Source organism: Myxocyprinus asiaticus, chromosome 33 (genome assembly GCF_019703515.2).
Source record: "Myxocyprinus asiaticus isolate MX2 ecotype Aquarium Trade chromosome 33, UBuf_Myxa_2, whole genome shotgun sequence".
NCBI lineage: Eukaryota > Metazoa > Chordata > Actinopteri > Cypriniformes > Catostomidae > Myxocyprinus > Myxocyprinus asiaticus.
The window spans coordinates 7,513,451-7,539,883 of NC_059376.1; the positions used below are offsets into that span (position 1 = coordinate 7,513,451).

A 26,433-nucleotide genomic window follows, 5' to 3' on the forward strand; every position below is an offset into this window, starting at 1 on the left:
CACACTTCACTTTTTAAATTGTGTTGAAAAATATGTATGAAGAGACAAAAACTATTGTGCAATGATTAGCCTTATTTATATTGAAATATTGATTATCATCTGGAAAACTCTGATTATTGATGTGTGAAAAAAGCATCAATCCCAAGCCTATTGATTAAATTAATGCTTTGAACGTATGTGTAAAGGGAACATTGTGTGTCCCATATTAAGTATTCTTCCCTATATCAGATGAGCAGATAAGAATTAAAGTCTGATATGACAATATACAAGTATTTGAGTAAGCTATGTTAATATTTATCTGTGCATTAGTTTTAACTGCAGTAAGTGCCATGTAATATTCTGAAATGAAACTATCTTTTAATGATAAATGCTTGGGGACTCAGTCCTGTTTTTACTTACAGCCCAAGGACAAGTTGCACACATTATTTTGTAATGTTTAGGAATCATAATTGTAATACTAACCTTGACTGAGAAGCCAAGGGAAATAAAGTAATGGCACTGCAGATACCAAGTCTAAAACACTTGTGTTTACCCACTGTAAAACATCAGCATAAGACAAAATGCAGTATTGGAGTCTCATGAAGCTTTATTAGGCTTACACATTATTTGTATTTTCATATTCACATGTTATTCTTCTCCCTCAGGAACAATAAAGTAACTTTGTACACATCCACACTTAAGCATTGAGCTGCTGTCTATGAGACCTGTAGGCAAAGAGTGACCGTGTGGCACAAGGCACATGCTTAGGGCCACGAGGCACAAAAAATTGATGCGGAGGAAACTGGGACATGAAGGGGTATTTGACAGGGCTATGAAACATGGGCAACTGGTACATTTCTCATACTCAGGCAGAGCAGCCATGGCAATGGATGATGGGTGCAGGAGACGTAGTATCTGGGCTCAAGTTGAAAGGAAACATTGGGTGCCAGCCTGGCTGGTGTGGTGCTCCAATGTGATAACTATGGTGGAAGTAATATGGATCAAACACTGGCATGAGATAATGAGGGAAAATGGGCTGTTGGGTTACAGGGTCATAAAGAGCAGTTGTAGCTGTAGTAGTCGTAGTTGTGGGTGGAGGAGCTTGGGTAGTAGGCACAGGTTCTGAATGGAAATGGAGAAAATGCCACCATGGTTTTCCAATCGGGAAAGGGTAAAATGGTGGTTGGGCATGCTAACAGGGTCTTGGACAGTAACTGGGGCTGTAGGGGCAACATAGTTGCAGTAGGGGGAGGTGCAGGAACAGTTGTAGGGGCAGTTGTTGGCAGTGTCAAAGGACAAGAGAGTCAATTCTCGGTCACCAGACAGTATAGTGAGTTGCCTGTCAGTATCCTGGAGGGAGACAAGAACATTAAGAAAAGACTTGCATAATGCAATTTAATACAGATGGGCTGACAAGAGGGCTCTCAGTTGAGTGAGGTTACCTTAATTTCCCAACAGCTTCCTGTGAACGGTGCGGTGACAACCACTGTGCCACCAGTACGGTCCAAAGTGAACCCACATTTAGAGTACATCAGAAGCAGAGGCTGCCACGATCCACCATCTAAAGCAGAAAAAGAGGGGTTCAAGATGGACTTTAATAAACTAGAAAGAACTCAAGAATAAAGTGTCTTACCTTGAATTTGAACATTATCTGTCCTTACTCCAAGTGAGAAAACCATGCCAGAGGGGAAGCAAGAGACTGTAGGGAGGGATGGAGTCACAGGACAAGACATCTGCACTGGTGCCTCCATTATAATCAGCGGCAGAACATAACTTCCACCCTGTCAGAGATGGATAGGTGTCCTTGAAAACAACCTCATGCGAGAACAATTGGCAAAACATGGTTTGAGACAAGCCACAGAACACTTTTGCCACCTACTCACTTACCTGTTTTCGGACATTACGGTATGGAGCAATAAATGAGACATCTCTGCATACCCGCTTCACTGAGAAACCACAGCTGGCTGGCATTTCAGACAAAGGCACTGGAGACCCCTCTCCTGAGTGGAAGGCATAACAAGTCACAGCACAATTTAAAGAGCAAGGTCACACTGAAACATATTGCTCAGGTTGTTCAAGGGCTAGGGAGGAAGTTAAACATTATTGAGCATAATGTTCTCTCACCTCTATCAACCATCAAGTGTGGCATTCTTGGCCCTGGAACACGCAGGGACATAGCATCATCACCACAATGCACAGAGGGAGCCATTTATTTCAACTTAGTCTCAGCAAGATGGAACCATGCTTAAAATCAGAACAAGTTAGCCAAAAAAATAAAAAAGGAAACCTTTTAAGCTTGCATCTCAATTTTATCTTGTATATTACATTTACATTTATTTATTTGGCAGATGCTTTTATCCAAAGCGACTTACAAAAGAGGAAAACATAAGTGAATCATCTTAGGAGACAGTGGTATGAAAAGTGCTGTATTACAAAGTATCACTAGCATCATAATAGTATTCAAAGCAGAATAAAGTGCAACAGAAATGTTTTTAATTTTTATTTAAAAAAAAAAATTTATTTAATGACTGGTTAAGTGCTCATGGAAAAGATGTGTTTTTAGTCGTTTTTTTGAAGACAGAGAGTGAGTCAGCTTCACGGATGGAGTTGGGAAGGTCGTTCCACCAACGTGGTATGATGAAGCTGAAAGTCCGGGAAAGTGTTTTGGTGCCTCTTTGTGTTGGTACATCAAGGCGACGTTCCTTAGCCGACTGCAGGCTTCTAGTGGGCGCGTAGCTCTGCATAAATGATTTGAGGTATGCTGGAGCAGGCCCAGTGACTGTTCTGTATGCCAGCATCAGAGCCTTGAATTTGATACGTGCATCAACCGGCAGCCAGTGGAGAGAGACAAGGAGTGGTGTAACATGTGCTTTCTTTGGTTCATTAAAGACCAGATGTGCTGCTGCATTCTGGATCATTTGGAGGGGTCTAATTGCACATGCAGGGAGGCCTGCAATGAGAGTGTTACAGTAGTCCAGTCTATTTATGACAAGTGACTGGACAAGCAGTTGTGTGGCATGTTCAGAGAGGAAGGGTCTTATCTTCCTGATATTGTAGAGTGTAAATCTACATGATCTTGCAGTCTTTGAGATGTGGTCTGTGAAATTTAGTCTGTTGTCGATGGTTACCCCTAGATTTCTGACCGATTTGGAAGGTGTTACTGTAGTTGCACCCAGCTGCATGGTGATATTGTGTTCAACAGCAGGGTTGGCTGGAAAGACAAGGAGTTCAGTCTTGGCTGGGTTGAGTTGCAGGTGGTGTTCCTTCATCCAGGCCGAGATGTCCACCAGGCAGGCAGAAATTCGAGCAGTCACTGTGGTGTCGTTTGGCTGGAAAGACAAGTAGAGTTGCATGTCATCAGCATAGCAGTGGTAAGAGAAACCATGTGCCTGAATGATGGGTCCCAGTGATGTTGTGTATATAGAGAAGAGAAGTGGGCCAAGCACTGATCCCTGAGGTACCCCAGTAAGTAGCTGATGTGGCTTGGACACCTCACCTCTCCAGGCTACCTTGAAGGACCTACCTGAGAGATAGGAATTAAACCAGTCAAGCACAGTTCCTGTGATGCCCAGCGAGGAGAGGGTAGAGAGTAAGATCTGATGGTTGACTGTGTCAAAGGCTGCAGAAAGGTCCAGCAGAATCAGGACTGATGATCTGGATTCAGCTTTTGCCCATCTCAGTGACTCAGTGACAGACAGCAGGGCAGTCTCGTTGGAGTGTCCACTTTTGAAGCCTGACTGATTGTCATCCAGCAGCTTGTTCTGTGAGAAATAGGCAGAGATTTGATTGAAAACTGCCCTTTCAAGTGTTTTTGCCATGAATGGGATGAGAGAGAGAGACTGGTCTGTAGTGTTCTATTTGTGTGGGATTAAGTGTGGGTTTCTTCAGCAGTGGGGTTACTCGAGCCTGCTTAAATGTAGTGGGAAAAGTGCCTGTAAGTAGAGATGTGTTAATTATGTGTGTGAGTGCAAGTAGGATGGACGGAGAAATGGCCTGGAGAAGGTGAGAAGTAATGGGGTCAAGGGAACAGGTGGTGGGGTGGTTGGAGAGGAGGAGTTTAGAGACCTCAGTGTCAGTCAGAGGAGAGAACATAGAGACAGAAGAGTTGCATACAGGAGACAGGTGTTTGACAGGGTGTGGTGCTGAGTATGTATTGCTGATGGTTGTAACCTTATTAGTAAAAAATGTGGCGAAGGCATCTGCTGTCAGTGATGTGTCTGGTGGTGGAGGGGGAGGGCAGAGAAGTGTGTTGAATGTTCTAAACAAGCTGCGAGTGTCTGTGGTGCTGTTGATCTTGTTCTGGTAATAGGAGGTTTTTGCAGATTTAACGTTATCTGAAAAAGTTGCAAGCAGCGACTGATATTTACCTAGATCTGCTGGATCTTTAGATTTCTGCCATCTCCTCTCAGCTGCCCTGAGGTCAGTCTGATGTTCACGAAGGACGTCAGACAGCCAGGGGCTGGGTGGTGTAGCACGTGCTGGCCTAGAGGAGATAGGACAGATGTTGTCTAGACAGGTTGTTAAAGTAGAGCTTAGTGTGTCTGTGGCAGTGTTTACATTAAGCATGGTAAATACATTTTGTGTAGGAAGAATGGTAGAGACAGCAGTGGAAAGGTGAGAGGGTGAGAGGGAACGGAGGTTACGGCGAAAGGAAGCCAAAGGTGGAGTCTGTTTTAATGTAGATGGGAGGGTCATGTTGAATTGAACAAAGTAGTGATCAGAGACATGTAAAGGAGAAACAAGAATATTTGAGTTGGTACAGTTACGTGTAAAGATGAGGTCCAGCTGTTTGCCCGATCTGTGAGTTGCTGTGGTGTGTAGTTTTTCCAAGTCAAACGAGGCCAGGAGAGTATTCAATTCAGTGGCCTGGGGCTTGTCTTGGTGTATGTTGAAATCACCAAGAACCACAAGTGGCCTACCATCCTCCGGCAAGGAGGACAGCAGGACATCCAACTCCTCAAGAAAGTTTGTCAGCTGACCTGGAGGGCGATAGATTACAACATGTATTTTTGTGGGTTGCATTGTAGTAATAGCATGGAATTCAGAACTAGTATTGTTACATAGTGAAGATTGTGGTGAAAAAGTCCAGTTGTTATGAATGAGCAAACATGTTCCCCCACACCTACCGGTGTGTCGAGGGGTGTGAGAGAAGGAGAAGTTGTTTGAGAGAGCAGCAGGTGTTGCTGTATCCTCTGGACGTATCCATGTTTCTGTCAGTGCCAGGATGCTGAGGGTGGACTGCGTGGCAAAGCCTGGAATGAAGTCAGCTTTTATCCAGTGCGACTTACAGTTGAGTCACACAGCAAGCAATTTGTCATACAAAGTTTAACAGCATCTGCAGTATAGGACTGCCAAGTTCTCACAGTGGCTGGAGTAGTAAAGATGTTAGCACAGAAGAAAGAGACAGACAAGAATATTTTTTTGTACATTAAGTGCAGGTTAAGTGCAGTAGAAAGAGCAATTAGTGTGGGTTGGTTAAGTGCTCGCAGAACAGATGTGTTTTCAGCTGGTTCTTGAATGTTGAGAATGTAACAGCAGATCGTGTTGAGGTTGGAAGTTCATTCCGCCACAGAGGAGCAAAGAAAGTGAACAATCATGAACTAGACTTTGAGCCTCTTTGTGATGGGACCACCAGGCATTGCTCATTCATAGACCACAGAGAGCGAGTTGGAGCATAGACCTGAAGAAGTTAATTGAAGTAAGAAGGTGCGGTTCCATTGGCTGTCCTGAAAACCGGAGGTAAAGCCTTAAATTTGATGCGGGAAGCTACAGGTAGTCAGTGGAGTGAAATCAAGAGTGGGGTGACATGAGCCCTTTTTGGCTGATTGAAGACCAGACATGCTGCTGCATTCTGAACCATCTGCAGTGGCTTAATTGTGTTAGCTGGATGGCCAGTCAACAGAGAATTGCAGTAGTCCAATCTTGAAATGACCAGAGCTTGGACCAGGAGCTGTGTAGCATATTAAGACAGGAAAGGTCTGATTTTCCTGATATTGTAAAGCATGAATCTGCAAGAACGGGCGGTTGATGAGATATGTGCAGTGAAATTAAGCTGGTCACCTACCACCACTCCCAGGTTCTGGGCTGTTCTAGTTGGTGTTAGTGTATTTGAACAAAGATGAAAAGTGAGGTTATGGCCAACAGATAGGTTGGTTGGAATAACGAGGAGTTCTGTCTTGGCAAGGTTGAGCTGAAGGTGTTGTTCCTTTATCCAGGCCGAAATGTCTGAGAGGCAGGCAGAGATATGAGCTGAGACAGTAGGGTCATCAGGCTAAAACGACAGGTAGAGCTGTGTATCATCTGTGTAGCAGTGGTAGGAAAAACCATGTTCCTCAATGACTAGTCCGAGTGATGTTGCGTACATTGAGAAGAGGAGGGGTCCAAGCACTGATCCTTGAGGAACCCCAGTGGTCAGCTGGTGTGTTGTGGACACCTCTCCAGGAGACCTTGAATGATCTGCCAGTGAGATATGACTCAAACCATCCAAGGGCAGTTCCTGTGATGCCCAGGTCAGAGAGGTTGGACAGGAGGATCTTGTTGTTCACCGCATCGAAGGCAGCAGACAAGTCAAGGAGGATGAGGACGGATGATTTGGAGTTAGCTCTCACCAGTCGCAAGGTTTCAGCCACTGACAAGAGGGCAGTCTCTGTTGAGTGTCCTTTTTTGAAGCCAGACTGATGTCTGTGGAGTAGGTTGTTCTGTGAGAGGAAAGCAGACAACTGGTTGAATACAACCCTCTCAAGAGTTTTAGACAGGAAGGGTAGGAGAGAGACCGGCCTGTAGTTTTCAACTACTGTGGGGTTATGTGTTGATTTTTTTAAGTAATGGGGTTACTTGAGCCTGCTTGAATGTATTGGGAAAGTTTCCAGTTGTGAAAGATGTGTTAATAATATGTGTGAGTGTGGGTAAGATCAATGGAGAAGCAGCTTGTATAAGATGGGAGGGGATAGGGTCAAGTGGACAGGTGGTAGGATGGTTAGAAAGAAGCACTTTGGAGACCTTAGTCTCAGAGAGAGGAGAGAAAGAGGAAATTAGAGGATTGGATGTTGGAAGAGAGTAGCTGTGGTTGTTAGGTGTAGTGAACTGGCTGCTGATGCTCACTACCTTGTCAGTAAAAACGTGACAAAGTCATCAGCACTCAGTGAAGTAGTAGGGTGTGGTGGAGGAGGATAGAGAAGAGATGAGAATTTGAAAATTGTTTATGTGAATCTGAAGTGTTTCTGATCTTAGCAGCTGAAACTCTAAAAAAGAGGAGAGAATGATTGATGCTTACACAGGTCAACAGGGTCTTTTGACTTGTGCCACTTTCTCTCCGCAACCCTCAGCTCAGTTTGGTGATTACTAAGTGTCTTCGACAGCCAGGGGCTGGAGGGTGTGGCACATGCTGGCCTGGAGGTAAGAGGACAGAGACCACCAAAGCAAGTAGTTAATGTTGAGCAAAGAGCATTTGTAGCTTCATTTAAATCGAGTGAAGAGAAATGGTTAGTGGAGGGAAGGGATGCAGAGACTATGGAAGAGAATCGAGTGAGTGAGAGAGAGCGAAGGTTATGGCGGAAGGAGACCATAGGTGGAGTAAGAGGTTAAGAAGAAGGGAGAGTAACAGAAAACTGGATGAACAAATGATCTGAGATATGTAGAGGGGTAACAAGGGGATTATTGGAGACACAATTACATGTAAGGATGAGATTTAGCTGTTTCCCTGCTCTGTGAGATGCAGGGGTGTGCAGTCTTGTAAGGTCAAATGAGGTCAGAAGAGCATGCCAACTTCCCATGTGATCATGTCATTTTTCCAATATTTTTGCACCCCAACAATGTCCACTTGTGGCTATATTTTTTTCTTTGTAACTTGCCCATAAGGTATTCTTGTCTTCGCTTATTAAAATGTAAATTCTATAAAATATACAAATGTTTTGATATTCCACAGATGGATAGTAAACCTTTAGATTTTTTAGGCTGGCCTGTTTTCTTGTTTTAGATGGCACTTTTTTCCCCTCATGAAAGTTTCAGTTCTAAAGAAATAAATTGTAATTTTAAAATAAGATATCATGACAACTCATATGAGAAGACTCCAGTCATATCAGTAAGCTTATAAAAGCTGTTTTGTTCTAAATGGAGAGACTCCCCTCATGGGGGCTGCCATGTTAGAATCCCATGAACAGCCATATACTACTTGCTTAATCTCAGTAACTGCCCTGTTAATGGACACTTTCACTCATGGATAAAAACCCTGACTGTAAAGTGAATTTCTACATTGTCACTCATAATTGAAGACTTCTGTTTGAATGAGGCTATATCCAGTCTCCTAGGTGTCAGTGTCCAAGACTACGGTAACCATTTAATGTAATCGCCATAATAAATTCAAACCTCCCAAACACACAACACATGTCAGCAGTAGACAGCAACTCCACCAGCTGCTGAACAGTGAGTTAAACCATGATGATTCCTGATTTCCATTACATCACATTGTCTTTATTTCACTCTTCCATATTTAATATGGGCAAGCACAGTTCACTGAGCACTGCTTGTTCCCTAATGAGAAGCCAATGGGGCTAATTAAGGTTTTAATGACATGCTGCATGGCAGTCTCTTCCAAATGTCATTTATTTGCAAAAGAGATCATATTCAAAACATATAACAAATGTGTTGCCTAGAAAACCAGTGAATTGCAGGTTGTTATTAGACAATTCAGTGTGTAGATGTTTCCTTTTGAAAACTTCTCATTTAAACTTTGAAAAGTTTCAACACATTAATTAGTGTTTCAAAATGTTGTAGCCAAGTACATGTATCATTACACTTGCAGAGGGAAAGATATCTTCCAGATGGCCTTCGACCTGTTTTCTTAATAGCTGTGGTAGATGCCGATGGCCGCTAATATGCTAATCAGTCCCTGTTTGCCTTCATACTGAGCTCCAGTGGAGAGCTAGTGAGAGATCATCAGTCATGCCCCCACCACCTGTCCTCTTCATGCTGTGTGTAAACCAGCCTCAGGGCTTCATTGGTTTGAGCTAGGCCACCACTGCTCTCTTGCTGTTCGACCAAAACCTGTATAGCCCACGGTTATGTTAGAAGGATGAGATGCATTTTTAGTCCCCCAACATGCCCCCCACCCCAACCCCCCTCCTCACACCATCCCCTTTTCTTGCCCTGAAACCCAACTGTAAATTCTACATCATTTACTGCAGCTGCTCATATACATCAGATCTGAGATTACTGTTCACAGCAGTGATTTACAGTAAAGGGACAGTTTACCCAAAAATAACAATTCTCCAATCATTTACTCACCCTCATGTCACTTCAAACTCATATGACTTTCTTCTGCTTAACACAAATAAAGATATTCTGAAGGATGTGTGATGTGTTTTTGTCCATACATTGCAAGTCAATGGGGTCCAAAACTTCCAAGCTCCAAAAAGGCAGCATAAATAATAACTACTTTAATGGTTTAATCCATCTTCTAAAGTAATACGATTGCTTTGGGTGAGAAACAGACCAAAATTTAAGTCCTTATTCACTATAAATAAATGTTTTGGACCCTATTGACTTGCATTGTAAGGACTTGTATTTAATTAAATACATTAAATGTATTTAATACATTTATTAATTAATAAATGTTATTAGTGTAAATGTTATTAATATTATTGGTTTGATAGTAACTTTGTAAAAAAAAACACTGCCTCATTAAGTAGCTTCAATGTATCTAGCTACTTTTTGATAGTAACTTGAAGTGTAGCTAACTACTTTTTCAAAAGAGAAGCTTGACTGTAACTTAACTACTTTAAATTATGAGCAGCTTGCAGCTTGTCAAACTACAGTTTTAAAGTAGCTTCCCCAACACTGCATGCTGGTGAGTTTTGCATGGGTACACATCATTCACAGTTATATTATTTGATTGTCCATCATTAAAGGAAAATGTTAAACATTAAACTTAAGCTTAACTACAGAAGGTATAAACTACGAATTAACCAGCCCATCTTAAAAAAAAAAAAAAAAAAAAAAAAAAAAACTACATGGTCAAAAGTATGTGGGTAAATCTGTTAATTACAAGGGGATGTCTACATAGTTTTGGTCATATAGTACATGTCCATGATAAAAAAAAAACAAACAAACATGCAATGCAGTAATGGAAGAGGAGAGAGGAGAACCCCTTTGTTAGTCACAAATATCTGTGTCCACTGAAGGAATCTCACTGTTGATAAAGAACAGGACAGCCTGATGAACATTCAGCCTGTCAGCAACATCCTCAAATGCTCTGGAATGACGCTCTTGAGTCTTATCATGAGACCTAGTGGCAACAAAGCAAGTAAATTACAGTAAATAAGCGCTTGATGATAATAGTAATAAAGAAGAAATTTCCAGCTTTATAACAAAGTGGCCATGGTCCAAGACACAACTGTAAAGAAATGCTGCGAAACCTTTTTTAGAACTAACTTCTGAACCATTTTTGTGATTTTGAGCCAGAAGGTGTCAGGGTGACTCAGGGCCGTTTCTAGCTATAAGCGGTATTAAAGGTCGCTTAGGCACCAGGGGACCCCGCAAAGCTGGTATTTTTTTTATTTTTTTTTTATATATACTAAAGCTGCAAGTAAGATGCACTCAGGCTGTTATGCTGTTATGGCTCAAATAGACAGTTAAAGGGGGCCCCCTTATGGCCCAAGAGGGAAGGTAGAATGTGACCGCAAGGAGAGTGTTGTAGCTCAGAGTTTCCCAACCACTGTGCCACGGCACACTAGTGTGATTGCCAGGTGTACCATGGAAAATTATCAAATTCTACAATATAAATAAATGCCTAAATAAAACATTAAAAAAAATAATCGGGGGTCGGACTCCCACTTGATTGATTACAGCAGTAGTCAATCGCGTGCTTGGCAACCGCAGTCCTACCGAGGCAGATCGCTTGATTGGTTACAGCTACGGCCAATCGCATGCTTGACTACAGCAGCACGTGCACAGTGAATCTGTGTCTCACAGGAATGGAGCTTGAACTCGAAGAAGAGGCACATATTTCATTATATAGGGACTCGTGAAACTTCTCATTTGTAAACAAGCTGAATGACCTGGTAAATGTACCGACCGTCTGAATGAGAGGGGCATGTTGTTCGTTCACTTCGGCATCTTTTGTCTTCCTTGCTTATCAAGGAGAGAAAAGGGCAGAAGAGCTACAATTAATGTGTAAAAGTGAGTGATGTTTATACACCTTAAGGGGCTTTCACATGACTCGCGTCAGCGCTGCCGAATACATTGAAGTCTATGAGGTGACACCACTTTACACCAAAGTATTTTTCCACACGTTTTTGCTTTACAAATAATGTCTTTGAGAGTACAAAGCAATAAGAAATATTTAAAAACTCAAAATTTGCGAAGAGATATTGAATGTCTCACAATTACTTTTAATTAAATATTACCTTATCATTTCTGAATATCAGAGACCCCAGTTATTGAACTAATTTAAATTCACCAAGAAACCTAAACATAAACGAGTCCTTTTATTACTTTCTGCTATCAAAGCAACTGTCAGTTTTTTTCCTCTCTTCCAGTTACATGTTTTCAATGTTTATTGTGCACATTTCCCGCTTTCTTGTGTGGCAAACTCGTAAAATCGCCCCTCCGTGTTGCTTTCTCCAACGCTTGTCATGTGGAGGGTAATGTGGCACTTGACGCTGACGTTGAACAGACCATTGATGCCTCGACTCAACTCATGTAAAATGTGGTTTACAATGATGAAAGAACATTATTGAAACTCAAAATTATTATTAGGCTATTATTGTCCAATTTTCTGGTAAAAGTCATGCTCAGCAGTTGAAATCTGTAGGAAAATGATATCGTAGATCTGCTTTGTGTTTATAATTCTTAAACATTCTACTGAAGTCAGTAGATTTGTAGTCATACAATTTTGAAGGAGAAGGACGTTATTGAAACTCACTATTATTAGACCATTGTTGTTGTCTTTTTAGATGAACTGAAGGAAAACTATAGATCTGCTTTGTTCTTTTAATACTTAAACACTAAAGTCTCTTGGTAGATTTCGGTCGTGAATGACTCAAAATGATTTTTGTGAAATGTTTTGCTTTAAAAGTGTGCTTGTGCTGTCTTTCGTTTTCTTATTTTGGAGCTGATCTGCATAAAAAGATTTACACTGACTGTGACAAAAAAGTCTTTGATTTTGAACTTTGACTTGCTTTCTGATTATTAAATTGTTGTTGATTACCAACGTGTTGTAGATTCACTTAAGTCCTTTGTGGCATCCCACAGTTTGTTTGTTTTTTCAGCCTCATTCTCATCATCATGCCCCCTTCCACTAAATTACATCATAACTCGTGGTTCAGCTCTTATCCAGCCCACCACATTCCAAACCACTGACAGCATTTCACACTACACGAATATTGTCACCTCTTCACCAGCGCCTCTCGTGCTATTTTAGTAAAGATAAGACTAAGCTAAGACCTAGTTTGATATTTTTAGCCCTGGTCTCTACTATATTTAACATGTCACGCAAATAGGAGTAGCATAGTTAGACTTGACAACATTATCATGTCAAAACAGGAAAAAATATCTAACAACCACTCCAATTATTCCTAATTTTTGATTGTGGTCTCCAACAGTGGTCTCTTACATTAGCGTATCATCTAGATTTTTTTTTTTAATTTCAGAGAAAAAAATGGGTGCCTGCCCATGCAGAAGTCGCAATCATAATGCTAGAGGTGTTGTCTGTGTTGTTGCCTGGGCATTGCTGTGTGATTCCAAGGGTTTGTTGGGTGGTTACCAGGGAATTGCTAGGTGGTTGTTAGGGTATTCTGTAAGGTTACTTGGTGGTTGCTTCTTAGGCCAAGTCAAAAGAGCCCACCCCCGAGACTCTACAATTTTCTGGTCCCTAGATGTGGCTTGGGTCCATCATTCGATTTAAGCAGAACACTTCTAAACAAGCCTTACGATTTGAGATATCATGAGCATTATCACAAACGGTGCAGGACGAGTGCTATCATGAACTATGAAAAACAGACAATAGTAATGCTTGCCTTAGCAAATACAGCTAAATAATGTAGGTCTCTGTGTAGTGTATATGTTCTACAGTATATCTGTCAGTTATCTTGCTTTAATGTAGTCTCAGTGTAATATATTCCTATGGGAATTAACTGTTTCCGTTCACACAGACTACCACAGTAATGTGGGAAATATTCTGCCCTGAAGCTGGAACAAGCACGTTCCTTATTGCACTTAATGGTTAAATGGTGGTGCTCTCAAAGGTTCCTGTTTCAGCTTGAGGTGTTTTGGAAAACATAAAACCACTAGATTACAGAGATAAATTAAATTATGATCCAATTGCATACAAACACAGTTTTTAGTCTGAAATTGCTATTGTTTATTACACCAACATTGTGTGCACTTGAAACCCTAGAATTGTGTTCAGCTCCTTGATAAGATCTAGGAGTATTTTTCTTTCATACTATGTTTAAGTTAACAAGTGTAAGTGCATTTAAGACAATGTGCAGTTTAAGTCTTTGAACGAGTGTGTGCAAATTTTGCAGGAAGAAAAAAAAGTCAAATAATCTAAAAATGTATTCATGAGGTAACATCTAATTGAACCGTTTTAATTAAAGTAAAATATATTATTTATTTTGACTGAATTAACCTGACCACATCAGGTTACACGAATATAATTTTTAACTGTCAGATCAGGCAAAAATAGTTTGTTATAGTATATTATAATGCTACACAAACACACACACACACACACACACACACACACACTGTTATTCCAATAAGTGGAAACAGAGTGGGGAGTAGTTACTTTTCCTATTCATTGGACCTTTATTCAAGTGGGTCATTCTCACAAAATCTGTCAAGAAAATGTCCTGGTCATATTTAACCCAAAACATATATATTTAAAAACAAGAAATTATATTTTGCAGGAAGAAAGTGAAGCCTGTTCAGGACCATTAAGATATTTTTGCATTGTAACATTATTTTCAGGATGCTTAAATACCCAGCGCACACACCATCTTCATCACTGTAATGTGTCTGCACATTTTACTTTTGCTATTCCCTTGTTTTCAGTAATGATTCTCATTACTGTAACACAGCCATTATTTTTTACTGTATTATATTGTTGTACAATAATTTTTTTTAAAGAAGTGAAAATGACAGGTAGGACCAAAAGAGTGCTAATGTGATGTTTAAATACTTTACAATTTAAATAATATGTCCTTTTTTCATGCCACAGTAATGAAAATATAATAATAACCATATTTTTTCACATTGCGGTAATGAGAATATCAAAATAACCATCTTTTTCACATTAGGGTAATGAGAATATAATAATAACCATATTTTTTCATGTTGCGTAATAAGAAAATCTTAATAACCATCTTTATTAATGTTGCTGTAATGAGAATATTGGAAAAAAACAATTCCCGTTATGGTAATGAGGATACCAAAATGACCATATTTTTCACGTTGTGGTAATGAAAATATAAAACCGACGTCTTTTTTGCATTGTAGTAATACGAATATCATAATAACCATCTTTTTTATGTTGTGGTAATGAAAATATAAAACTGACCTTCTTTTTTCCATTGTGGTAATAAGAATATCATAATAAACATATTTTTCATGTTGTGATAATGAAAATATCAAATTGACTGTCTTTTTTCCATTGTGGTAATACAAATATTATAATAAACATATTTTTCACGATGTGGTAATGAAAATATCAAACTGACCGTCTTTTTTGCATTGTGGTAATACGCATATCTTAATAACCATCTTTTTCTCGTTGCGGTATTGAAAATATCAAATTGACTGTCTTTTTTTTGTTTTTGTTTTTTTGCATTGCGGTAATGAGAATATAATAATAACCATCTTTTTTGCATTGTGATAATGAGAGCATCACAGTAGCCACCTTTTTCATGTTGCAGTAATGAGAATATCATTATAACCATCTTTTGTACGTTTAAGTAATTAGAATATCATAACCATCACTTTGTGGTAATGAAAATATCTTAATGACGATCTTTTTTCGTGTAGGACCAGGACTTTTTCTTGACATGTTTCATGAGAATCAATGAGAAGAATAAAAAATATAGATATTTCTTTCTTTAGAGAGTAAAGAGAAGAAAGATAGATAAAAATGTGCCATTGGAAAAATGGAGCTCTGTCTTGCACCTTGTCACTCTTTTGAATTAAATAGTGGTATAATATAGCTTAATTTTCTCTTTTGGTTCGTACAGTGTATGTCATATTAGCCCTTGCAGACAGATTTTATCCCCTCATGCAACCATTAGTGATGCTTTCAGGTTCATTACACTGTCTTTGCTAAATTACTGACAGATATCAATGACTGTCTGGCAGGCTCAGTTTCCATGCAGAGAATACTACTGGTGTAAAAAAAAAAAAAAAAAAAAGAAGAAGCAGTTCTTGCCAGAATAAAAGATACAGTGACATTTGACAAGGTTGCCTTTTTCATGGCACCCATTTTGGTGGATACAGTTAGACTGAGAGAAAAAAATAAGTCTTATAATTAATCTTTTTTGAATGAACGAATTTGATGGATTTTAAAAAGAGACATGCTGGTGAAACCTTAATCAATCGCAGCTCTATTGTTATTCTGAGAATGTATGAGGGACAACTACCTTTGAAATCCACCCAAACAGCCAAAAGCACTAGCTGCGCCATTCAGTCCTGGAACACCACTGAATCTCATTAACATCAGCAAGAATTGAAGAGAATGACCTGCATATTTGGTTGTTGTGTAGTCAACTCCCGCCAGAGCTGCTGGCCTTATCTGCCCCACGGCACTGCCTTTTTTGGAGTGGAATGTGGCAGGCCCCTTGGCAGCCACAACCCCCTCCAGATACCTGCAAGAGCCATGGATATAAAGCGCAAAATGTTGCGCTATATGCTACACTTTCTTTCTCTTCACTTTAGCAGATGTATTATGGTTCATTAGAGATTATTTAACTGGAAGTTGCTAATTTTTTTGAGGAACATTCACACTGTACAAATGTTTTGTCATGTGACCTAAAAATGAGCTTCATGAGCAAAATATTGCCCTTAGAAAACTGTTTTATATTGTTCTTGATCCTTTAGGTAAAGTTTTATTTACATTTGTATTAAATGTACTGCTATGTCTACATTTAATTTTCAAAATGTTTATCAATGAATGATTATCATACAAAAACATGATAACTAATTTACCAGATTGTCACATATCCACAACTGTGTGTGTGTGTATATATATATATATATATATATATATATATACAACAGTTAGTTCCGGTCCCACACCATCAGCACTCAGATGCTTCACTGTGTGTATCACTCCGCTTGTGTTCGTGCTGCTCTAAACTAAAGTGTAAGAGCAGTGCATATGTGTTAAGAGCTATCTGTCTCTTTACATAACATTTTTTGACATTACATATTTTAGCCAGCAGGTGGAGACAAAAGACCAATTATGTGTGTAATATGAGCCAGTTGGTGACATGAAGTCAAGTCATTTTTATTTGTATAGTGCCTTTCACAACACCCATCGTTTCAAAACAGCTTCAACTGCAAAAAATCATGCATTAACAGAAAATGAAACCGTAATATCTAGTGTAATATCTGAAGTGAGTCAGCGTCACTCAGTGTTTACATACAACAGCACTCAAAGATCACTTGTATTACTGCTACACTACTAAAGCTAGGAAATAGCTTTAAACGGCTTTAAACTAACAACTTCAGCATTAAGGCTCATCACAGCTGAGAGACACAACAGATTGATTAATTACACAAATTCAAGGCGCTTACCTCTTACCGGAGTTTTCACATTGGATACTATTCAAAATGGAGGATGAGATTTCGGTTTCTATAGTGAAATAGGAAAGAATAACCCTGCTTGGATGGCTACACACACAATCACAACAGTGCTGATGTAGGGCCATATGGCACTCTTGCTCATGTGATATATATATATATATATATATATATATATATATATATATATATATATATATATATATATATATATATGTTTAGAATTCCCACCTTTAAAGCTGATTGTGACGAGGAGGAGGGATGTGACTATGCTCGCCTGGCCCCCAGTCGGGCTAATCAGCTGAGGAGAGGGATAAGTGCAGCGGAATGCAGCAGTTCGGGAGAGAGAGAGCCACATGCAGCTGCCGTGTGTGCTTTTGTGTTGTGTGTCTTTTTGTTTCATTAAATATTACTTTGACTGTTCAGCCGGTTCCCGCCGCCTCCTTTCCCATTTCAACCATGTTACATTGGTGCCGAAGCCCAGGATGGAGGAGGGATGCGCTGTCGTGGAGTCCTCGCCACTGCCATCCACCCAAAGGAGCAGCCACAGCCATCCGCCAAGGGATGGAGGAGTTGCTGCCGGCCGCCTGGATGCGGAGGAACGGCCACCATCCATGAGGGGAGGAGGGGCTTGCTGCCGGCCGCCTGGAGTGGTGGAGCTGCTGCCAGGGGCAGAGGAGTTCCCTACCGGCCGACAAAACGTGGAGAGGCGTTCCAACAGCCAGGGGTCAGAGGACTGGCTCCGGTCTGCCCGAGGAGGAGCGGCTGTTGTCCGCAAGAGGGTGGAGGAGTGATCGAGGACCAGGCGGCGCCGTGTCTGGGAACTGGCGAGCAAGTTTTTTTCTCTCTCTCCTCTCTCTCTCTCACTGTCGCTCTGCCTTGCCCTTTCCCTCTCCTCATTTTTTTGTTTTTTTTCCCTCCCCTCATCCCCAGCCCTAGAGAGGCAGGGAAAAGCCTGCCGGCAGGCAGTGCCAGAAAAGCAGCACCCCAACACCCCCAACCCCCGGAAAGGAAGGGGGGGCGATGTACATCATGCCGGGGGTTCCCCAGCCTGAGGCATAGGAGGGAGGAGTGTGAGGAAGAGGAGGGCGGGGCCGGCCGTGACTACGCACGCCCGGCCCCCAATCGGGATAATCAGCCGAGGAGAGGGATAAGTGCAGCGGAATGCTCGGGAGAGAGAGAGCGACACGTAGCTGCTGTGTGTGCATTTGTGTTGTGTGTCTTTTTGTTTCATTAAATATTACTTTGACTGTTCAGCCGGTTCCCACCTCCTCCTTTCCCATTTTAACCTTGTTACACTGATGTAATTTTGCCACTTCCCTGTTCTGCCACCTGTAGCCGATCAGTAATTAACCTTCAAATTTATAGTGTGTGTGTTTGTGTGTTGGCTGATGGTAATTCTCCTTCCTTCCTTGCAGAGGTGATCTTCCATAGTTGTTGCGTGCCTGATTTAAAACCAAGAACTTGTACAACTACTTGTTCATGAACTTCATAGATTGTCATGTTTTGCTGCTGGAACAAATGAATGAACATTGGGATTAAGATGTGAATTTATTGTGTTTTAAAGGACACACCATCCTGGTAGTACTCCAAATTTACCAACACCCAATTCCAATATTTTACGATAAAGATTATTAATACATTATGACCACCTGCCTAAAATGATGTTGGTCCTCCGCATGTCGCAAAAACAGATTCTCCAAGTCCTGTAAGTTGCAAGGTTGAGCCGCCGGAGGTCGGACCTGTTGGTCCAGCACATCCCATAGATGCTTAATCGGATTGAGATCTGGGGAATTTGGAGGCCAGGGCAACACCTTGAACTTTTCATCATGCTCCTCAAACCATTACCGAACAATGTTTGTAGTGTGGCAGGGCACATTATCCTTCTGAAAGAGGCCACTGCCATCAGAGAATAACATTGCCATGAAGGGGCGTACCTGCAACAATGTTTAGGTAGGTGGCACATGTCAAATTGACATCCACATTAATGGCCGAACCCAGGGTTTCCCAGCAGAACATTGCCCAGAGAATCACACTCCCTCCACCGGCTTGTCATCTTCCCACAGTGCATCCTGGTGCCATCACCTCCCCAGGAAAATGGTGCACATGGACACGGCCATCCATGTGATGTAAAAGAAAACGGGACTCATCGGACCAGGCGACCTTCTTCCACTGCTCCAAGGTCCAATTCCGAAGCCCATTTTAGGCATTTCCGATGTGGACAGGGGTCATCATGGGCACTCCACTCTGCAGCTACGCAGCCCCATACGCAGCAGGGTCCGATGCACCGTGTGTTGTGACACATTCCTCCCGTATCCATCATTAACATTTTCTGTGACTTTATGTGCCACAGTAGACCTTCTGTCTGTTCGGACCAGAGAGGATAGCCTTGTTGCCCTCATCAGCAGGTACTCACCACTGCTGACTGGGAGCACCTCACAAGCCTTGCCGTTTCAGAGATGCTCTGACCCAGTCATCTGGCCATAACAATTTGGCCCTTGTCAAAGTCGCTCAGGTCTTTACTCCTGCCCATTTCTCCCACACGTTGAATACGAGAACTGATTGTTTGCTTACCATCTAATCTACCCAGACCTTGACATATGGCCTTGTTAGGAGATGACCAACTTTATTCACTTCACCTGTGAGTGGTCATAATGTTTTGGCTCATCAGTGTATATACTGTATACAGTACTCTGCAAAAGTCTTAGGCACAATAAATGTTTTACAAAAACATTTGTCTTAAAGGGATAGTTCAACCAAAAATGAAAATTCTCTCATCATTTACTAACCTTCATGATATCCCAGGTGTGTATGACTTTCTGTCTTCAGCAGAACACATTTTAAGAAAAATAGAAAAATATCTCAGATCAGAAGGTCCTTAAAATGTAAGTGGATGGTGATCAGACATTTGAAGCTACAAAAAGAACAGGCAGTCAGCATAAACGTCATCCATCCATGTTGTTTAAAGAGAAATTATCACTTTTGGTGTGAAAAAGATAAATATTTAAGTACTTTTTAACTATAAACCATCGCTTCCGGTCAGCAGCAATTCACAAGAGGGCTGAGTTCACGTGGTCTCTCGTGTGACGAATTCGTGTTGGCATGTTACGGACGTAATATCACATTCTTCTCTCAGTTGAGACATCCAGGATCAGCACACAAATGCACCATTGTGAGAAAACAAACATATTCAAATACAGATCTAAACCAAATCAAACAAAGCTTTTGTGCAGCGTTCCTCCTAATCAGTCGTAAACAGCACTGCTCTTCCGGGTGTGACGCAAGTGCGTCAGTTCTCGCGTGTCTTACACGTCAACGCAAATACGTCACATGCCACCGGCGCTGGAATGAGTTTTAAAGTGGGGGGTAGCAAATTGGGCTGGTTGTGACATCATCACAACAACATTCCACAGTCAATATGGCCAATTTCTTTTTTTTTAAAGAAGAACAATAAAGAATATGGCCAATTTATAACAGACCAGCTTCCAACATTGTCAAATCACAGTGACTGACTAGTTATTTATCAACACAGTTTGAACGCTGACGTAATCTAACTTCCACACCACCCGGCACAGAGACTGGCTATACACTTGTCATTGCACAGTTCATGCATACCTTTTATAAGGCAGCTTTCTTCAGTTTTGGATACTTCTAGACACTGTTTTGGTTCAATAGCATGTTCTTGTGTATAGGTCCCTCTTTTTTATGTCTATTAAATCATTTGACAGTTTGTGTCTGCATTCAACAATGTTAAACAAGCACAAAATGCCCTGTGTTTTATACCTTTTTTAAACGGCAAATTGCATTTGACATTGCAATGACATAAAAGTTAAGAGTTAAGGGTTACATTTATTTCCTCATCCCCAATAATAGGATACCAAGCATTATTGTTCATTATCCTACTTTGTCTAATTCTTCTGACTTTAAGACTGATCTTCGATATAAATCTTGTCATACTGCGAATTAAGTCAAATTTCCCTCTTGAAAGAAGAATAACACAAAACACACATAGGTTTTAAAACCTGTTATTTTACTTGATAAGCTTAATAACATTGTGCAAATAATTTAGTTTGATAACATTGTGAAAACAGTATATTGGCATTCTACGTAATGTAAGTCATATAATGCAAGTTATAACAACTTACATTACCATCTGGATTGTGTATACCGGAACATCTCCTTATGGTTCAACACGCATCTACAAACAACATAGAATGGCAGTAACAGCTAGCCAGAGCGCCCTAATTGACTTTCATTCATTTCTGGCTTTTTTTATTCAGGTTCTGGGTGATTCATTAGAATTTCAAAGTTTTATAAAATGGGTTACTTAAGTGCCCATCACTTGATTGCATTTGCTGAAGACTAACCTAAATATTGTTTGAGTGAGACATTGTTTTATCATTATTATCTATCAAAAACAGGAAAGCAATGATTCAAAGTGGCTAGTAGTCACTCCTTATCAGTCAGTTCCCATGCTAAACTACTATTAATGCATGCGCCGGAAGTGCACATATTTTTGTGTCAGCCGAAATTCAGTTGAGGTGTAGGTTAAAAATGGGGCCTGTTTTTGTTGTTCTGCTGCAGAAAGAAAAGTCATACACACTTGAGATATCACGAGGCTGAATAAAAATGACAGAATTTTCATTTTTGGGTGAACTAGCCTTTCAAGACAGTTATTTTATATCATGAGAGTGTCAGTAAGAAATATCAGTTTTATATTTCAACATTCCTTTTGTGAATAGAATAGAATAGAATAGAATAGAATAGAATAGAATAAAAGAACAGGGGGTCCTACAACAGATTGTATGGCCCCAACAGAGCCCTCCTACTGAATATTGAGTCAGTCTAGGATTACATGAAAAGACAGAAGCAATTGAGACAGCCTAAATACTTGGGAGATCTGTGGCAAATTCTCCAACAACCAAGAAAAACTGTGCCAAGTGTGCCTAGGAGAATTGGTAATGTTTTGATGGCAAGAGTGGTCACACAAAATATTAATATATCTTTTTTTGTTTACTGCACTTTGTATGACATTAATTGATAAATAAAAACTATTAATGACATTATTTTTGAAGAAATCCTCACTATATAAAATTTGCACAGTACTGTATAGATTTTCAATAGTTAGTATATATGAGTTGGTGCATATGTGAGCATACACCATTTCTTTATGGGATCTGGTTCATTTTAATACACCCAAAAATGAAACTTCTGTGATTATTTACTCATGTCGTTCCAAACACGTAAGCTGTTAATTTTGTCCATCGAACACAAAAAACAATTAAAAAATTTTTGATTTTTTTTTTTTTTTTTTTTTCATATAATGACATTTCATGGTGACCAGGGCTGTCAAGTTCTAAAAAAGACAAAAAAGCATCATAAAATTACCTTGACATTTACTTTAATTCAGGGTTGGGCAGTGATGGAATACAAGTAATGGTGTAATGTATTTAGAATACAAAAATGAAGTAACTGTATTTAGCCCCCGTTACCTGTTTATGCACCTGTATTGATATTACAGCTACTTAATAAAATTTTATTAAAATACTTTTAAAAACTTTTCTCATAATGGCCACAAAATAAGGCAGACATAAAAGGAAAAACATTTCCTGTCAATCAAGTGAGAAAGTAAAATAATTTAAAAGCACACAAAAATTAAAGTGTTAGTAATAAAAGAGATTCTGAACATTCAAATACAACCTTGCATGGTAGCTACGATGTCACAGCTAGGCATAGGCTATCTGGCACTTGGAGGTGCAGGCGGCATTTTTCATAGTAGACAAAATGTTATAGTTGACTACAAATGATTTTCCTCCTGCCTTCCAAAAATAAAACCTTTATCAACAGCTCAAGAAACATCTTGAGGTTGTGATAAGTTCATGAAATTTGCTTAAAAATAGCCATCTAGATATTTAATTCACTTAGATGTTACAAGCAGGGACGTAATGATTTAGAGAAGATAATAATGACATCAATATAATTCTTCCAATTATGCCTTGCCTTTAAAATATGTATTATAAAAGTAATCTTAAGACATTACTTTTTATGTATCGTAATGGAATACATTACTGATTACATTTAAGGGAAAGAGTTTAGTATTCAGTCCAGAATACTTTCTTTAAGAAATTCGCCCAACGCTGCTTTTCCGTAATTTAAGTCTCCCGGAGCCAAATGATTGCTTTGTCTGAGGAACAAACCACAAACCACGTAGGTCCACTGAAAAGCTTTACCCCTGCTGTAGTTCTCAAATCAGTTTTTTCGCCTATGGCACAAGTTTAATGTCATAATATTTGGTTATAAAACACACATAACCAATGACCAAACCAACCATTATTGACACCGTTTTTTAATCTAAATGCAATTTCAGAGCTTCAGAGCAATGGAAGATTATCCAGACTGATCACACTGTGATTTCAGTGACAGGATATCAAAATTTCTGCTGCTGAAATTGTTCTGTGCTTACCGAAATTTGAACCTCTGCCTCCGGTGGCCGAAGCTAGAAGTGTTGCTGAGGTGTAATGTCCACAGAGTGGCGCCAAAAGCGAGTTGTATTTTTAATGGTAAATTATGTAATACAGTCAACAGGAATACATATTTTATTAACTGTACTCCCTAACCCAAACCCCAACCTTAAACTTAACCATCAGTGTAGTAAAATTGTCAGTTCAGAGCGAAAACGCAATCTCGAATTGTGCTCACCACTATTTATGTGATCATGATTACTTCCTGGTTACCATGGGACCAGAACTCATGCCTCTGACATTGCTAGCGCAATGCTATCACCACTTTTTACAGTGCATCTTTCTATTGTCATTTTATTTTTTATTTTTTTACTTAATACAAACCCAATATTTAATGGCTATTTAAAGTGAAAGAACTTTGAATTGAAAAACAGTTTATTTTTAATATTTTGTATTTGAGCAAAGGTGCTGAACATATACAGAAAACATCACATCACTTCTCTAAAGAGAGCCATGCACTGCCTATAGATATTTAAAAGAATGCTCCGGGTTCAGTACAAGTTAAAGGGAAAGTTCACCCAAAAATGAAAATTAAGTCATTGTTTACTCACCCCTGTGTTGTTATAATCCCATTTGACTTTCTTTCTTTTTCTTAACACAGAGGGAGAAATTGTGAAAAAATATTGTGCTCAGTGATGTCATAAAAAGGATGTTTATGGTGACCACCTCTTCAAGTTTCAAAAGGACACAAAAGTATAAATCAGAAGTCTAATAAATTATTCCATGAGACTGTTGATTGTTATGAAAGCATACGATAAGGTTTGTTGAGAAACAAATCGAAATCTAATGTGTTATTTAGTGAAACTGTTGACCGACCATTGCTCACCTCTACATGTTCATGAGACTGCACGAGACAAACAATGCCAGCTGCCCCCTCACAACATGGGGCATTCAAGCAAAAAAGCATTTTATCTAAAAACAGGTCTGCCACAGTGATAGTGACAAAAGAACACACAAACCAGAGAACAGAACAGTTTGTTGTTGAAGAATTTATGCATTTCTATGCCCCGCCTTATTTATACTCAGAAATCAAACAGAAACAGAGGAGACCACAGGCAGCCACAGTCACACCGTGTCCTAACCTGAAAACAAACGTCATGCGATAAAAGGTGTATTTTCTATGTGAGTTTTTGTCCTAACCAGCCTTGATGGGTGACGGAACATTCTGTCGATCACTTGGTTTTCTTTTCTCGGCATCGCACTGGGTAACTCCGCCCGCTATGAACTGGCACCGGTCCAAAAACTTTCTCATAACAGTGCATTGAAGCCAGCATCTCACTAGCCATTTAAAAACTACTTGATTTTGGCTGAGATTGTTTCACCTACCGAATGTTTTGCTGAGGTCTCACTCTCTTCAGGCGGAGTTTTGTCACTCTTACACACCGGTCCAGAATGGAGAAGAGGTGACAGACATTCCTGCCTCCTCTATCCCTCAGTTTGATTGAGTACTCCTGTCAAACAAATAAGGCTGGGCATAGAAATGCCCACAAACTACAAACTCTTCAGACATGTTTAGTAAGTTCTGTTCTTTGGTTTGTGTGCAGCTGTGTTGTGTTCTGTTGTCACTATTGCTGTGGTGGACCTGTTTTTAGATAAACAAAACGAGTTTTCACTTGAACGCACCACGTTAAGAGGATGCTGTGTGAACTGTTGGTCTCTGCATAATGTTGATTACCACAAATATAAATTTTGACTCATTCCTCCTTTTCTTTTAAAAAAGCAAATATCGAGGTTACAGTGAGGCACTTACAATGGAAGTGAATGGGGCCAATTTTTGGAGGGTTTAAAGGCAGAAATGTGATGCTTATAATTTTATAAAAGCACTTGCATGAATTTTTCTATTAAAACTCATGGATTATTTGAGCTGTAAAGTTGTTTAAATTGTAATTTTTACAGTCATTTCAGGATTTTAGGGTTTGTTGACATTACATCGTCATGGTAACGAAGTTGTGAAATTGGCTATAACTTTTCACAGAAAAGGTTAGTAAGTGATTTTATCACACTAAAATCATGTTTACACGCATGTTGTTTATGTCTTGTGGCATAACATTGAGTATTTTAATGTTCAAAAATTGGCCCCCATTCTCTTCCATTGTAAGTGCCTCACTGTAACACAGATTTTTGCTATTTTTTTTTTTTTTTTAAAGAAAAGGAGTCGTCTAAATACATTTTTGTGGTAATCAACATTATATCATGAATGCTTTCAACTGAGCTCAACTTGTGTTGAAATATTCCTTTAAAAGTAAAATACTGTACTCTATAGTCCTGTGCATCTCAACACTGCTTTGTTCATGTTCTTAAAGTAGAGTAGATGTTATAATTTTCCTGTAGGCAGAACTGAAATTAAATGTTTGTGAGGCCAAGACTTATTGACCGACCTAAACTGAACACCTTAGGCATAATTTGAAATAATTTCCCCTGTGATTTGATGGTGCAGCAGGACAGATGAACTGATATTTACTAAACGTTTGTTTGCTTCCAAAGCATTATTTGGACAGAGGTACTAAACAGCACCATCGCTGCATGGTTACCATGGTGACACTGCTTTATAGTTCTAGAAAAAGGTTGCCTGGTTTATTGCGCTTGTCTGAGTGTGGCTTAACTTTTGTCATTTGGTTGGTAACCAAACAGCACTGCAATGCTTGAATGTATAATATGATTAAATACAAAGTGGAGACAAAATCTGTTAAAACTAGATTTTTATGAATAGTGATGAAAATGTGAGTGGTGCTGGCTCATGTTAAACTCACCGACACGATGCTAGAGTGTTCTAGGTGGTTTTGGCATGTTGCTATGTGGTTTCTAGTCTGTTGTTTGGTGGGCTACGTCATAAGAGGCCACACACACCTCTCTGTGATATTTTGATTTCTAGATGTGGCTGTTTTTCGCCCATTTTATTGTCCACCAGGCACAAGTCAAGTAAGATAATTTAAAAAGTGAATGAATATATATAGATCCCAAACAAAATACAGTTAGTTTCTAATATTTACCAGACATACTACCTGCATCATTAAAGGGATAGTTCACCCAAAAATGAGAATTTTCTCATCATTTACTCACCCTGTTTGACAGATGTGCATGACTTTCTTTCTTCTGCTGAACACAAAGTGTTTTATAAGAATATTTCAATCTTCATTTGTGTTCA

The 26,433-nt window shown here is 39.7% G+C and overlaps 1 protein-coding gene and 1 long non-coding RNA gene across 2 annotated transcripts; both read right to left on the reverse strand.

The window, feature by feature from the left end:
* Positions 1-589: 589 nt before the first annotated feature.
* On the reverse strand, positions 590-2,274 carry LOC127424752 (uncharacterized). Its single transcript, XM_051670188.1, has 5 exons — positions 2,104-2,274; positions 1,867-1,979; positions 1,613-1,760; positions 1,422-1,540; positions 590-1,329 (listed from the first exon to the last, which is right to left on the reverse strand). Exons 1-5 carry the CDS (start codon positions 2,186-2,188, stop codon positions 1,024-1,026), a joined length of 771 nt encoding a protein of 256 aa, XP_051526148.1. The 5' UTR covers positions 2,189-2,274; the 3' UTR covers positions 590-1,023.
* A 1,339-nt stretch (positions 2,275-3,613) lies between these two features.
* LOC127424769 (uncharacterized) lies at positions 3,614-4,789 on the reverse strand. Its single transcript, XR_007894517.1, has 3 exons — positions 4,746-4,789; positions 4,347-4,462; positions 3,614-3,740 (listed from the first exon to the last, which is right to left on the reverse strand). It is a non-coding gene; the product is annotated as an uncharacterized LOC127424769 (long non-coding RNA).
* Between the last annotated feature and the right edge of the window lie 21,644 nt (positions 4,790-26,433).